The 17,149-nt window shown below is 37.1% G+C and overlaps 1 protein-coding gene across 1 annotated transcript in view; it reads left to right on the top strand.

Annotated features, from left to right (window-relative positions):
• Positions 1-7,243: 7,243 nt before the first annotated feature.
• Positions 7,244-17,149, top strand: part of LOC140232641 (low-density lipoprotein receptor-related protein 12-like) — a 30,310-nt gene continuing 20,404 nt past the window's right edge. The window contains exons 1-3 of the mRNA XM_072312741.1: positions 7,244-7,344; positions 8,553-8,609; positions 9,646-9,802. Of these exons, the coding sequence (XP_072168842.1) occupies positions 7,275-7,344; positions 8,553-8,609; positions 9,646-9,802 (284 nt within the window). The 5' untranslated portion in view covers positions 7,244-7,274. The remainder of the gene's footprint in view (positions 7,345-8,552; positions 8,610-9,645; positions 9,803-17,149) is intronic.

Here is a 17,149-nt window from a genome sequence, read left to right as displayed (position 1 = left end):
CGGTTTATACAGTGCGAATTATTAAAAAAAAAAAAGGTAATCCAACTTTGGAGGGCTACTGCTGTTGTCAGGTATATGGAGAACGCAAGTTGGTTGTGAGGAAAGGGAAACTCTTCGTCTTTTCATTGATACCTAATTATGTTGACAAATGTCATGCATGACTGAGCACCTGAACTTTAAAAACAACAATGACAAATTGCACTTTTTCCAAGTTTGAGTGTTATCGTTAAGGAGCAATGTCTCACTGACTTCAGATGAGATCTGTCAATGAACGTGATGAAAGTGGTCAAATCAACAGGCCAGCCTGCACGACTGCATGTTTGTGTTTAGGATTTCTTCTAACCTGTTATGGTCCATAACCTTCAACATGAACCACATCAGCCCACATTTGTCGATAACTAGTCACTCAGTCCCACACATCAGGCGACAATAATAACACATTATCCATTTCCTGTCTTCACATTCAAGACATGGTTTGTATGAGTTGGTATACGAACAGAGAAAAATAGGCCTATAGTTGTGCGTGTGCAGAGATAAACTTGCGATCAGACGCTTTTCTTAGTTCGAGCCAAGTTATTTGATGTGCTCTGCATTCAGAAGTAAAACCATACTGCATCAGAGGCCTTGGGATCAGAGGTTTTTCTTCGCTATATAGCAGTGGTAATTTATTTTAAGTTGAGTATGGTGTCGTGCTGCGCGTGGAGTCAGAAAAAAAAAGAAGTACTATAATTATGATCAAAGGTGTTTGTTTGTTTGGGTTTTTTTTTTTTAAGGAGAATTAAATCCGAATTCATGTTAAGATTGAGTGACTGCATAATCTTAGTAAAATAGTTACTTATCAGTGAAGTTTGAGAAAAATAGAACATTGAATTCCGTTCAAAAGTTATGAATTTTCAAAGTTTCGGTGTACAGCCGCCGCAGAGAAGAAGTCTACAACAGTAAACTTGTATGTAATGTCACAGTTGGACAACACGATTCAAAGTGGATAATTCCCATATGATGTTAATTTTCATATAAAAGTAAACATTCCTTTCACCCGTTACTGACATAATGATAATGACTTCCCCCTTGTCTTCTGAAAGAGGGAGCAAGCGTATCCGGGCAATTACCCCCGGAGGGCAATTACCCCCCGGCCAAATACTGGTTAGTGGTAAGGTAAGAGTAAAGATTAGGGTTAGGGTTAGGTTTAGGGTTAGGAGTTTGGGTTAGGGTTAGGGTTAGGTTCAGGATTAGGATTAGGATTAGGGCCAGGGGAAGGGTGCGGGGTAATTGCCCAGGGGGTAATTGCCCTATATAGACCCCGTAAGTGCTCTTTCATATGCTAATTATGTTGGATTGATTTTAAGTTTTCTCTATAGGCATAACATTGTCCTACTGTGATATCACGATTTGCCTACAGACGACTTCTTATCCAGCGATGATGGTACCAAAACTGCAAAGATTCATAACTTTAGAACGGAGAGTCCGATATTCCTCAACTTGACTTCACTTATTCTACTAATATTTCTGCATTCATTCAGTGCAAGTAATATAATTGGGATTTCCTTTCATGGAGAGTTAGAAACCTCTGATCTAGGGGTTGTTTCATCAACGTTTGTCAGCGCTGACAACTTGAATCACCGTAGTAACAGTCAGTGACCAGAGCATCTCAGCCGATCAAAACCAAGGATTTTGCTGAAATTGTCAGCGCTGACAAACGTTGATGAAACACCCCCAGAAGGCCTGATTGTAATGACAAACTTATTCAATTTGTCTGTTCTTTTTGTTTGTTTGATTGTTTGTTGGTTTGTTTTTTACTGGTCCTTGCAATTATTTATGGGGTTACATAGTTATTAGGTATAGCCTGCAATTACTGCAGTGGTTCAGTGGATGCATGCACTGTGGGATGCACCGAATTGAAGATTTTCATTTTTTTTTTATTGAACAAAAAGAGACAAGGCATTACCAGGATTATATAAAGCAATACTAAATGTAATGTGAAAGACTTTATATCCAAAACAACAGAACATATTCCCGTATATGATATCCGAGGCAATACTGTTACGCATAATTTAACTATAAAGCCTTCCAGCCATAGGCGAGGAATATTTTTCATAAGAAAGTTATGTTTCCTTCTAGTGTATTTTAGTGGCGGATTCAAGGCGGGCGAACCGTGCGCGCTCCCCCCCCCCCCCCCAACTGAACTTGAAAATTCAAGTTCTGTGCCCCCATCCCCAGGCCCGTAGCCAGGATTTTTCAAGGGGGGGGGGGGGGTGCGGTCACTAAAAAAAAAACGGACCTTCGGTACCAATACCAATGATGACACACACACACACACACACACACACAATTATATATATATATATATATATATATATCTTTGGACGACCGAACTACAAAAGTTGTATAAGAATTTGCGCGCGAAGCGCGCCGCAAATTGTGAATTTTGACTGTTTTAATGACGTTTTAAAGTCTCGAGAAAATTTATATTTTTGTCTGTTGCATGCAATTTCATCTAGGAAATAGTAAAAACTCATTTTGCCAGGAAGTTGCAAAGTTTAATTGTGTTCGAGACTCTGCGCGCGTAGCGCGCCGCAAAATTGAGAATAGTGATTTTCCTGGTGTTGTTTTAACTTTTATTTTTTCTATTGTATACCCGCGTTAGCAGGCCTGAAGCCTGGTATGCGAGTTTGTCAAAAACGAAAATAAATAAGAAAATTCTCAAAACAAAATGAATTGTAAATGTGAACCATTTATATTTTGCCTCCTTGTGGTAGGATATTTCCAGCATTTCCGAACTTTCAAATAATCATTTTAGATTTAATAATATTAAAGGTAGTAGATCCGATTCGCAAACATCTCCAATAACAGTCAAATGTCATATTAACCATCATGCTAAGAAGGTTTTCTTTGTGAAATTTGGAGGTCAGTGAAATTCAAAAATTAAACATCCGTTAGCCATTGGAAGAAGTTGAGTGCAAATTCAGACCTCAGGCTTAATGCTCAGATGTTTTCCTATTTGATTTGATCTGTCTTACTGTGCACACCAAGATACATACTGGAATGGTTATTTCTTATTTATTAAATTATAGTTGCATATTTGGTTACTAGCTGTCTCTAGGCATTTTCGAATTTGGGCTGCAAAGAGATCCACTACCTTTAAGTTAGAAGAGAGATAAGTAAATAATGATAAAATAAACAAACAAAAAAGAATGAGTTTCTTTTGTAATACTATCTGACAAACTTTTTACTTTACCATTTTACTTCATAGCTCAGCACTTTCCATTCTCTCTCGTACCCTCTTACCTATTACATTTAAATGAAATACAACTAAAATGAGCTTGCGTGCCTGCATAATACTCTTTGGAAATTATAAGTGAAAATGTTCTTAGGTTTTGGCTCACTTTAAAATGAGAACCAATAGAACTGTCACAACATGAGAAAATGTATAAGTAATAATCAGCACTACATTTCCGAATTTGGCCTGCAAAGAAATCCGCTACCTGTAAGTTAGAAAAGAGATTAGTAAATAATGATAAAATAAACAACAAAAAAGAATGAGTTTCTACCGCCGTATCCAGAACAGAGCCTGAAACGGTGCAGGCTCAAGAAATCGTTTGTACTATACGTCTTGAAGTACTGTGTGATACTGTTGACTCAGACTTCTACAAAGCTGTAAGTGAGAATTGTAATCCAATCCGACTCATGGTCCCACCTGAGATATTTATGAAAATATATCAATAAAGAATGTAAATTAAATAACGATGCGTCACAATGCAGTCTAACGCTCTCACAATGCTATCATACATATAAGGGTTTTTCACCGACTGTTTTTACTCCGGAGCTCTTGCAATATTCAGGCTTTTGTAATACTATCTGACAAACTTTTTACTTTACCATTTTACTTCATAGCTCAGCACTTTCCATTCTCTCTCATACCCTCTTACCCATTACATTTAAATGAAATACAACTAAAATGAGTTTGCGTGCCTGCATAATACTCTTTGGAAATTATAAGTGAAAATGTTCTTAGGTTTTGGCTCACTTTAAAATGAGAACCAATAGAGCTGTCACAACATGAGAAAATGTATAAGTAATAATCAACACTACATTTCCGAATTTGGCCTGCAAAGAAATCCGCTACCTGTAAGTTAGAAAAGAGATTAGTAAATAATGATAAAATAAATAACAAAAAAGAATGAGTTTCTACCGCCGTATCCAGAACAGAGCCTGAAACGGTGCAGACTCAAGAAATCGTTTGTACTAATACGTCTTGAAGTACTGTGTGATACTGTTGACTCAGACTTCTACAAAGCTGTAAGTGAGAATTTTAACCCAATCCGGCTCATTACCTGTGTTTTTTTAATGAAAAATATGAATAAAGAATGTAAATTAAATAACGACGCGTCAGAATGCAGTCTAACGCTCTCACAATGCTATCATACATAGGGTTTTTCACTGACTGTTTTTACTCCGGAGCTCTTGCAATATTCAGGCTTTTGTAATACTATCTGACAAACTTTTTACTTAACCATTTTACTTCATAGCTCAGCATTCTCTCTCATACCCTCTTACCCATTACATTTAGATGAAATACAACTAAATCTAGTTTGCGTGCCTGCATAATACTCTTTGGAAATTATAAGTGAGAATGTTCTTAGGTTTTGGCTCACTTCAAAATGAGAACCAATCGAACTGTCACAACATGAGAAAATGTATAACTAATAATTTGTTGGAACCGTAAGCAAATGCCAACTGAAGGCGAGTAGGCAAGTGTGTTTAAAAGCATTAGATTATGCACGGTGATCGTACAGTTACTTAATAGATGATCTTTTCTCGAATATTGGTACTAGCAAAAGGGCTAGAAAAAGCAGCTATTATAATTCGTTAGGCATGCATAATGGCCCAATGAGTGTTACAAGAGAACTGGAGTAAGACAGGTCTTTCATTTTGTTTTGTCTCTCCTGATCGTTCGTAAGAAATGCTAATTCATGACCACCTTTTCACAATTTGATTGGAGCATGCATTCATGATGGAAAATAGTTGACATAATAATCTATCCCCAGGCATTATCATGCCAACATGTACTTATATATACATGTACTATATCTTTGTGAGACGTAGATATAAAATGTCTCAGGTTTTCGATTATAGTAATTTCGAGGAAATTTCTTTAATTTTTATCAAATATGTAAACTTGAGGCTATTAGATTTTCATCCACTTACCTCTGTTCCTGTGAAAAAATGCAAGTGTCAACCTCAATGTCATCCACGAATCGCACGTACTCGGGCGGCCAGTGGAAAAAAAAAAACACCGGTCACACGCGCCAAGGGCCATGGCATGCAGTGCCAATATAATAATAGCTCGCACAAATTGATACATAACATTTGTGTTTGTGTGCATGGGGACGATCCGATGGTTCATACAACAAAAGGGTTTCGTACAATTATTTTTAACATTGTTAAACGTGTTCTTCCACATTTACGTAGCATATAATGTGTCTTTATATTTATTTGGATTGTTATCTTGAGAATTGCTAAAAACAGTTATTATGAAAAAGTGGACCTTTCAGAATTTTAGGGGGGGGGGGGTGCGTACGCACCCGACGCACCCCCCCCCCCCCCCCCTGGCTACGGGCCTGCATCCCTTTGTTATTTGTGTTAAAACAAGAAGAACAAGAACAAGAGAAAAAATGGGGGCTCGTGCGCCCCCCTCCCCTGGCGCCTCCCCTTTACAAAATTCCTGGATCGCCATCGGGTTTCACAAAAAAAGCCCTTTGAAACAAATTCTCCTAGATAGAAGAAAGAGTTTGATTTTGATCTCAAAATTTCGATAGAACCAAGTTTTGGGAATACATGTAAACTCCTCCAGTGGTGTTTCACAAAAAGAACCGAGGAGTTCGTGGTTGGATGCTCGCTGAAGCAGGTTGCGCTTGTGTTCCGAGTCGAAAAGAATTGGATGACGTCACATTTATGTAATGACGATATTGGCAAGGTTCGGCTGATGGAGAAATATGGTGGTGTGTGTGTGTGGTGGATACAGGACGATCACACTACCATCAGCGCGTAGCGTAACCTACGTGTTATACAATGCACAACTTACCGATGTGTATTTTCGGCGAGCGTAAGCACATAGGTTACAACTGACACAAGCGAAATAGTATGATACGTGTATTTGTGTGGAAAAGAGCCGTCTTTGCCTGTATTTGTGTTTGTGTGGTTCTGATTTTTCACTAAACTTTTGTGTACAAGGAAAAACAGTATAATTTTCTTCTCATGCAAACTACCATAAGCTACTCTTCGGCGATTACTGACATTTTTACCGGAGTTTGATGTCTTTCACCAGAATCCGGACATCCTCCCCTTGATTATCTACGTCAGTCATGCACTATCCATGTCGTCGCGGGCAACCTACCGCCGTCGCGTCGCAGGAGCAAGAAGAAGGACCGTTTTACTACCCATCTCCTCGAGCGAACAGCTTTAACAGCCAAATGACGGACTGGGACCATAACATTTGTTGAATGTTGGAACTTCTTCATTTGATCAGATCCCGTACTTTCAATTATAATTATTACTTCACAACAACGCAAACTTAGTTGTTCTTTGAGTTTGACTTAAAATTGCAGGTTAATAATTTGACAAGCTGCTGTCTGGTCTAACGACGTTAGGGAGAGAAATTTATGTAAATTTAGTAAATTTTGTCTACTCAGTCTAGCACAAGCCTTACACTTAGTTACAGGCATGTAATTATTAAGGAGACAACAAATTAAATGTTTCGGTGGTAAAAACACAAAAGAAACAAAGCATTAAATTATGGTTTTACTTTAGTTTTAGATGAACTGGAGTGGAGTTGATTGGGCAATTGATTGCATGATCATGATGATATGACCTTGTTTGAAATAGCTGTGGTGTACGGACTCTGTCAAGTTCTGTTCTGAACATGCGGCTCAAGTGTGGGTCGATGTCCTGTTCTAACTACTTTACTGGTAGGCCTACTGCAATACTGCTCTCCATTGGTGGTGAGGATTGCATGCACAATTGGCAGTTTCACTTGTGAATATCAACTGGCATTAACTAGAATTAGAATTGGCTGAATTGAAGAGGCTTCAGTACAGTGCTTACGAAAGGTTTTCTGCAAGCAAAGTGTTACAGGTCACTGCCCCGCGACAACATTGCAGTGATAGATACCTTCAAGAACTTCCAAGAGGTGTGATAGCAGTGCCACCATTGTCATAGTTTATCTGTATTTCCAGCAAACGGTTACTACAGTGTACTAACTTCTCAAGCCCTCCAGAATGATGGCCATTTTCATGGACAGCTTTCGATTACCCATCTCCGTCAGAGGTTGTGGCCAGTGTTGTACACGTAAGTAATAGTGTTTAGTAGAGTCTAATAGTTGAGTCGAGTCTAAAAAAGAGAGAAAATTGAAATATTTTATTTACAGCATTTTCTCCCAGCACCATCTGCCTGTGAGTGGAATTCTCTACCCGCAGTAGTGGTTTTGGCTCCGTCCATTGACTGTTTCTGGAGCTGCCTAGTACCACTCATCCTTCGTTAGCTCTCCAGTTGCGATGCTTTTTACTTGCACTGTAGTTTGTTCTATACTGCACCCAGTGCAATGTCATGACTGTTCTTGTGGTTCTGGCCCCGCCAATTCATGTACAGCGATAAGAGACTGTACAGTAACAGAAGAAGAAAAAAAGAAGTACAGTACATGGAACAATTACCCCACCACAAGAATAAACATAATCATTTTGATGTAAAATCTATACTTTGTAAGCTGTGGACTAACACAGATGTTACAATACATAGCCATCACAGACCTCCACTTTATGGTGTGTGTGATTAAGTGTAATCACACACACGACTCGGTATTATATTCTGCACTTGTACTTTTTGCATTGTCCCATGTATAAACATTGATGTTTGCAGGTTTAGAGCTTGTGGCTTCTGACAAGATTATACTTGTACTTAATGTAAACTTCTTTCTAGAATTCCTGATCCAGCAAATCTTGAGTGTTATTTCTTGCTAGTAATACTCCAGTACCAACTACCCTTGGCTTAATTTTCAAATTTCATACATACATGTACAGTATATTTACATGAATGTCTCCATTAAAAAAAAAGAAAAAAAAAAAAGGCATTTGAAAGTGTCTCGAAAATATTTTCAAGTTACCAGAACTTAATTTTGTGAGGGATAGAGGGATGAAATCCTTGAACCAAAGCAGGCTCCATTGCTAGTAATAGCCGATTCCATCATACGTACAATTGTACCAGCTTGCCTTTTGATTCTATTTCTGTCCCCTAGGAAGGCAAGCCAGTCTGCATCTATGGCATCTTGAGTCTCCCTGAACCTTGATTAATTTAATAAATACTTTCATCTAGACAATTGTACTGCAGCAAATTGTTGATCAGAAGCATTTCTAGCATTTGAGACACCGATGGGTATACCAGACAATGAAGTGAGTTTCAAGCATAATACAATACAACTCTTTGTCTTTTAGTCATTCTTGAAAAATAGAATGCTCGATTCATGTACAGGATTAACTTTATTGTTGTGCTTATATCAACAGGACTGTATCAGATGATTGTGTGCCAGCTCCTTATTACATCAATTCTCTGCCTGTCGGGTGAGTTTGACCTTCTCTAGATTATCAGTTCAAGTTTCAGTGTGCACACCATTCGGTCACGTGCTTGTATTGTTTTGACCACAAAGGAAACCTAGTAGTCCTGGGAATAGAAATTAACAAAGTTGACAATGTTCAGATCTTGTGTACAGTGTAGGTGATGTCTTTTTTTTTTTCCCTCTCTCACTTTTTCCCCCCTTCTCACAACAATAGATGTACATTTGATTGTATGTTGTATCTGATGCTGACAGATGTCTGTTTTACTGCTTAGATTCATATCATCCTATTAATGAAATCATTATTATTGTTGTTGTTATTATTATTATTATTATCATTATTTTTATTATTGTTATTGTTTTTGTTGTTGATACTGATAATATTATTACTACAGTGCACTCCCGTTACAACGAAATGCTCGGGACCGGCAGTTTTCTTTCGTTATAACGAAATTTCGTTATAACCGAACAAATACAATAATATAACGAAAAACAAGAAACCACGCACATACGTATCATATTCTGTTTGCTAAATACTGATCATACACTGAAAGCTATGTGAAATGGGATTGGATTAATTACCATATTAAACGCAAGTTCCCCTCAGAAACTGTGCTGGACACAAGGAGCGAACACACAGTGATGTGAAGCGTTCGCCCGTGCAGAGACGCTATAAATGCTTATTTTCGAAAGCAATTCGCATTTCGTTATAACGGAGCACATTTCTTTTGTTTTTCTTTGTCATTGGCGCTCAGGAAAGACTTCATTGTAACGAAAATTTCGCTATAACCGTGTTCGTTATAAGCGAATTTTGTACCGTAGACTTTAATGGTGTTAATTTTGGGACCAGAAGTTTTACTTCGTTATAACGAAATTTCGTTATAACCATGTTCGTTGTAACGGGAGTGCACTGTATTGTTGATTTTGCCATGAGTCGGCTACAGTATGTGTGTCTTGATCAATGGAAGGTCATCTATCGTGTTCATAACTTGATGTTTGCACTGTACACCTGACCTGTTTGTATTGTTTAATTGTTTTTTCAGTGCCTGGCCAGCCTTCAATTGAAACCCAGTGTTCCACTGATCACCGCTACAATGAGGAGGGTCAAATCAGCAGTCCGAACTTCCCTGACTTCTACCCGAATGATATCAACTGCAAATGGCATATCTATCATGAGTCAAATGAGATAATAACCATAAGGTATTGTACCACTCTCACATTTCCTGGCCATAGTGCCATCAGCTGAAAAGTACAGCTTTGACTTTAAGAGGTGCATAAACAAACAAACAAACAAATAAGACAAACACAGCGCTTCACTTTTATATTGAGTCATAAATTAAGAAATAAAGAAGAAACTTGAGTATCTCATGAGTAATCAAGGTTTGCGTGAACTGAAAAATAACCATATGAAAATCACAAACTGAATTTTGCCGGTCCCTCATACTGTATAAGCTGCTATTTTCGCGAGGGTTTTATTTTCATGAATTTCGCGAATTTAACAACACACAAAAATGTCTTTATGCTCTAAGGGTAATAGTGCATTTACATTAGCGTCGGCATCAGTTCACGAAAACTACATCTCACGAAAGTGTCTGTGACCTCCTCATTCGCGAAAATATCCGTACACGAAAATAACAGCATGTACAGTACTTGTAATGACACCTATTTCTAATTGCTGTTCCAGCATACTTGTACCTGTATACTGTAAAACGAATGTTCGCGCGCATTTTAATTTCGCAAATTTTGCGAGCGCCAACATTCGCGAAATTAAATTGCATGTGAAAGTTCTTGCCTACGGTGTACCCAATATGCATTGGATGCCAGTGGCAATTCGCGAAAATTTCATGCTGCGAGAATAGCTGTCGGCTCTAATTCGCAAAATTTTCATGCCGCGAATATATCGTGTTTTACAGTATTTGTTGCAGTATTTATCACACATATACTGTGGCACAGAATTAACACTTTGCCATAAGGTCATCAAATTTCTATCCCTCATATTTCAGAACTGATGATGCTTTGCATCCAACACTGTTGAATTTGAGAAATGTGCAATAAAAACTTTACTTGGGACTCAAGACTAAATTTCACAGCTTTTCTTGCATCCTGCTGAAAAGTTTATTTGATGTGATTGTCCTCTTGAAACCAGTAAAATTTATCCGCAAATCTGTCTGATGCGTTTATTTCACCATGACTCACCATACATTGTAAGTGTAACACGGAAGCTATTTGTGGTTTGGTTTTGTTTTTGTTGGTTTATTCTTTTTAGTGTTTATTTAGTTGTTGCTTATATTACATACCAAAATCACACACAAAATAAACAGTGGTTGGTAATGTTTCCAGTAATGGTATGTCAGTCCTTTGTTGTAGTCTGGGAAGGCTTTTAATGCTACTTATTTTAAAGTTTGTCTTTTGTTTATTAGTTTCTCACCTTTGCAAGAAGAAAAGGGGGATGAATACATTCATATTGTTTAGGACAGTGCACAAAACTTGTGGACATGTGATCTTGGATTTTGTCAATGCAACTTACAGGTTACAGTAGTTATTTAGCTCACAATAGCCAAGTCAAGCTCAGTGATACGGTGCAATTAACTCGCCAAAAGCTTTTCGCCTTTACTGCCTAATTTGAATAGAGTAAACAACTTGTTTAGGCAAAACTGCAATTAAGAAGTGTTGCAGGGTAATCACAATATCTCACCTCAGAAACCATCAAATGATAAATCTGTACAGCAAATTGAAGGAGAAACAATTCATTAACTTGCAATGTTAGTTATTTTGGATCTTATGTGGAATGAATCTGAAAATAACATTGAAAATTAGCTTACAAAAAAGACATATTTGGTTGGTAAGAGAAGCATTATTTTCTCACATTTTTCTTCTTTGCCCTAAAATGAAATTTCAGTATATCACTTGTTGTAGTATGTGCATTCTCTGTTCCAAATATCTTTTCTGTAATTTATGTTGCACAGTTATGTCAGGAAAAAAATTGTGATTATGGTCATTCTTGACCTATCGAATGCACATGCACACATAAAATCCAGAGCGTAAATGTTATGCAGTCCGATGTGTGGATTTCTGTGCTGCATGCAACAGTTAGCACATTGCAGGATTCTTCTCACCCCCCTGACAGAACCCTGTCACTGTACCTGACACCACTGATTGGCTGAGCATGGGCTAACCAACAGAGAATGCATGTACAGATGGAAAATCTAGTGGTGCATATCCAGTAAACTTGGTTGTCTGTCTGTTCTGATTATGACGTATCTACTAATTGTGCAAACACAAAACTTCGCAGGTCATGATTCTGGGCTATACTGACTAGCAGATACATCAACATTTTAGCCAAAAATTCATATGGAGGATGAAATATCCATATTGGTTATGTGTAAAGTTTCAAGGGATTTGGTGGTAAAATAAGGGAGATACGCAGGGGTGAACTGTTGAGATGTTTTGTCCTTTGCTTCGCACAGTGCTCTGATGACCATTATGAATCTGAAAGCTTTTGCATCTTATTGCAGAGTTAATTGCACTGTTTCGCTGAGCCTGAAGTGGCTCAGGTGACCTGTTGCAATTGTTTATCGTTTCCTGTGTGCATTACACATATGTTTCACTTTCATCGTTCTCTGGAAAAGTGACATCTGGCTTTTGACTAAGATTGGTTGGAATTATCATGGGTACGGACCAAATACCCCAAATTATCAAATTTTGTTCATGATTTTTAACATTTTCATCTTGGAAAAAAAAAAGTGGCTGGAGTTTGACCAACTTTGACAGAAATCATCAATGGGGGAAGGGGATTATAGTTTGTACAAAAGGCTTTGCCCAAATACCCAAAATTAGTTAATTTTCTTTTTTTTTTTCTTTTTTTTTTACACAATTTCTTCTTCTTAGAAATTGGTTGATATTGACCAAGCTTATCTGGATCTTCAATAGGGAGGAGGGAATTATAGTTTTGTTTTTTTGTTTTTGTTTTGTTTTGTTTTTTGTTTTTGTTTTGTTTTTTTGTTTTTGTTTTGTTTTGTTTTTTGTTTTGTTTGTTAGTTTTTGTTTTGTTTGTTTATTTGTTGTTTTTTTTTTGTTTTTTTTTTTTTTTTGGTGTTTTTTTTTTTTTTTGTATCAATGGCAGTGAGGGCCCAAATGTCTGAAGTTAAGAAGTTGTTGTTCAAGGGGCATGCAGCAATTTCCAAATCTCTAAATTTTTTGCAATTACTTTGCCTTACATAATACATTTGTATGTAGATGGAGTGTCAAGAAGGCAAAGTGCACTGCTCTGGTGAATGCTAAACCTGAGGATCTCTTCGTTTTGCATAGTTTTAGATTTCCCATCATTTAAGTTGTGTTTTAAGAGTGTGTATATCTTACTTTTGTTTTGCATACATTGTAGGTCTTCAGTAGTTGTTGTTTTGCTTTGTCTTGTTTTGTCTTTACAAATAGTGTGTATCAATGAACATGTATTCATAGTATTTTTGTTCAAACAAAATTAAGTGGGTTGTTCAGATATTAAAACAGTCAACAAGGTAAATAGTGCAGGAAGCAGTATTTGGCTATTTTAAGACTGACAGATCAGAGCTAAACAAACACATGAGGTGGAAAGAGGGTCCAGAAGTTGACTTTATTTACAAGTCCTTTGACAACAGTATCAGTTTAAAACATCTATGCACTGGGTGGCACTGGAGTTGATACGAGACTCACGCCCCCTATCCTAGGCTACTCAAATGACATTACAGTATCAAAGCTGCGTTTGAATAAAGGGACATCAGTAGTCGGTATACGCAGTTGGTGTTATGACAGAGTGGATCAGGATTGGTTATGAGTATGGGACAGAGATATGTCAACATAGAGCCACAGCGCACGCGTCTATTGTCTGTCATCAGTCTAGATATGATACACAGCTACAGCAGATACACACTTTTGATATTAGGGAGCTTTAGATTTTAGACGCGCAGACGTTCAAAGGAAAAAAACATGTTCTGAGCGTGCGCAGTAGCATGCATAAAGTCAATCTATTTTTAGCTTGCATCGCCTGAGTTGTTTACTACGCGTACTGGGCTATTTTCACGTCCGCACAGTTTGCGACATAGAGAGCTTCTTCATGCACTGATCATATGGGGGCGTGATTTTATTTTTTATACGTTGCGTCCCAGCGTAATCTAAAGCTACTTTTCCACACGACGCAGGGAGAGGAGAACTTCCAGCGCAAGCGTCGGCTCAAACGTCCGCGCGTCAAAATCTAAAGCTCCCTATTGTCCTGTGACAGATCATCTCCTTCTTTTGTTTCTTTTAAGTGTTCAATTTTATGAGCCTGTATTGCACACCATGAAAAGTTACCGGTAGGTGTATTATATGTGATATGGCCCGTTTCACGGTTAGGCGCCACTTTTTGTCAACCTAGGGGTCAAAATTTCAAGTTCTCTTTAAGAGATGGAATGTCTTGATTTTTTATTCCCAAGAATGTGAATTTAATGGAAAATGTAATGCCAGAGCTTAATTATTATTACAATATCTGATACTATGAATGGTTCTATAGGAGATGAAGGTAATTTTGCTGAAAGATAACACTATGATACCATGGACAGAGCTGACAAACTATGTGTCCAACAAGTAATTTGATACTGTAATATGATTAAGTGATATTTAAGCAAACTTCGTGCCAGATTTTGTGTTCTTATTTGGATTTATTGGAAAATTGTACCTCTTTGAAGGAAAAATATGGTGTGAAATAGAGTAAATGACTTCAAAAAGTTTCTCTTGTTTTACACTTCCTCATTCAGGATGTGTAATATTTCATGGAGATAATGCTTATGTTGGGGAACATACACACACCTAATATTAACATTGTGAGTGTCCAACTTTTACATTTAAAATTTCAGCTGGAGGATGTGGTGGATGTGACAAAAACAGATGTGAACGGACATTTTACACCTTGAGCAATAAACAAAAGAAATAAGCCAAGTGATTACCCAATGAACAGTCAGCACAAGTCAGTTTACAGTAAGAAACAAATTATGTTTCACAAGAAAGCTTTTTTTTTTGTCAGCATAAATTATATCAGTAATATCCAACAGGGTGGATGTGACATGTGAACGGAACACCAATATCCTTATTTTGTTTTCCTGCACACCTTGCATTGCAACCAATGATTATAATGCATGCAGTACCATCAAGAATGCTGTATTCAAAGTACAAGTCACTGCTGACAAGGTTCCATGTCCTGTAAAAGTTATGAATGCTTGAAATTCCTTATAAGTGGTGGATGTGACGGATTGGAGATGTGAACGGACATTTTTACTCTTCTTCAATTTATACTTATAGTAATAGTTGAAATCATTACTAACATTTCTATTGGCTCACATGCAATGAATGACCATTTAAGTATTTTCTAGGTCTTTTTGCAGACATACATGTACACTGTTAATTGTAGAGTTAACTTAATTCTCTTAGAGTAAATTGGATCCAACGCAGGGGATGTGATGCCAAAATTGTGAACAGAATACCAAATTTTAATCTTTCTTTATCATAAACTGGCAACAGTAATCCTACTTGGAAGAACCACATAGAAAAACCACATTTTAGAATGCAAATCACTGCTCACAAGGGTCCACATACAGTTGTATTCTCAAGTTTCAATGTATGAATGCCTGAAACTCCTTGGTGCAGATGTGACAAAATCAAATGTGAACAAACTTTTTTTTACCTTCAATTTATGTGAACTGCATAAAAAAAAAAAAACACAATAAATTCATCAACATAGTAATGACATCCTTACTCTTTAACCAATGAAGTCATACATAATGTTTCTGATAGAGCAATTATGCACTCAATTTTTCTCACAGTAAATTATATCCAACATGGTGAATGTGACATTTTTATTGTGATCAAAATCCCCAATGTGCAGTTACTGTAAGTGTTTTCCCAGGGTATCGAAAAGAAAAGGTACAAGTAATGTGAGTCTTAATCTTCCCTTTCGTCCTACCTATATAGTTTCTGCCTATGACAAACTTTAAAAGTGAAAACCTGGTATAAAGACCAATCCTCAATGATAACAAAAAATATAGATTATGTGGTCATTGTAAATCTACAGCACAGGCAAAAGCTACAATAACTCTCGCATATATGTCACCTACAGGATTCCACCCATAAACTTTATCATGTCAGTTAAAAATCACATTTCTAATTTGCCATAGTTTGTTGATATTGAAGCACCACTGTTAGTATGTTAATGCAAAGGGTATACATAGGCCCTACATATTGACAAAATGAAATCTTTATTTGTATACTTTGTGTTCTGTAAAAAGAAGCATTTTTCTCCTCCTCATCCATATACCACCCTTCCACCTCTCCTACATCATCACCAGGATAAGCCATTCTTTGTCAATTGAAGACCATTCATTTTTCATTTTTTTTTTTTTTTTTTGGTGGAAATAACAAACTTTATTTCCCTTTTTGCTTTATGAGTATCATTATGTAATCAGATTAAAAAATAATAATTTAGGGTTAACAAAACTTGTTACACCTTCAGATGAACAAACCTTCAAAATAACATGCCTTATTTCATATTTGGATTTATGAACCTTTGGAATAATGACCTTTACCTAATTCTTGGATTTACAAAGCCTCAGAAAACTAAACCCTCTCTGATTTTTTTCGCTGAACGAACCTGCAAGTTAAGGGAATTTGTGTGTTTCAGAATAACAAACATTGGATTGGAAATAATGAACAACCCTAATGAGCTTTTGATAGCTGGCTATAACATATAATCTTGTGAAGCACATACAGCAAGTGTATTTTTTTTTTTAAATCATGGCAAATACTGAATAATGCTAATTTTTGTCAACAACGGGCAATTTGTCAGTCAGTTGCAACAAAAACAACTTGATACAAGGGTTTATTTATTTGCATAAATATTGACTTACCCTCTGCTAAAAAGAATTGGAAGGAGCACTGGTTGGCTGTTGGGGTTGAGGCAGTTTAGCGGATATGAATTACAATGCCTGCCTAATAATCAGGAGCTTGTTGGTTCCAGAGTTGTATGCCCATGATTTTTTATTAGGACTACAACTATAAACACTGAATAATTGGTGCTTATTGTACATCGACAAGGGGCAATTTGTCAATCAGCTCCACTTAAAAACAACTTGATGCAAGAATCCATTTATTTGAATACCAGGTAAATACACAGTATCTACTGCACAGGATCACATAATGTACATTGTAGAACTAGCACGGGCTCTGTAGCGGAAGCTTGGTAGTCTAGTGGATATGACGCCAGTCTGGTAATCAGGAGATGGTCGATTTAAATCCAGCTTGAGTATCATATGGCCATGATTTTTTCATCACACATTTGGTTATACTCCTAAAACACTGAATAACTACGCTGATGCAAGAATTCCTTTCTTTCTAAAAATGCATTGGAAAGTGGGGTTAAACGGACCCCTTCAGTGACATGGACCCATACCATTATCTCTGTGAATCACCTTCACTGTACCTTCACTGGAAACTAAACATCAGGAGATACTGTTGGTTTAAATCTGACCCAAGTTGAATGCCCAT

Source organism: Diadema setosum, chromosome 9 (genome assembly GCF_964275005.1).
Source record: "Diadema setosum chromosome 9, eeDiaSeto1, whole genome shotgun sequence".
Taxonomy (NCBI): domain Eukaryota; kingdom Metazoa; phylum Echinodermata; class Echinoidea; order Diadematoida; family Diadematidae; genus Diadema; species Diadema setosum.
This window is presented reverse-complemented; position numbering and strand designations above follow the sequence as displayed.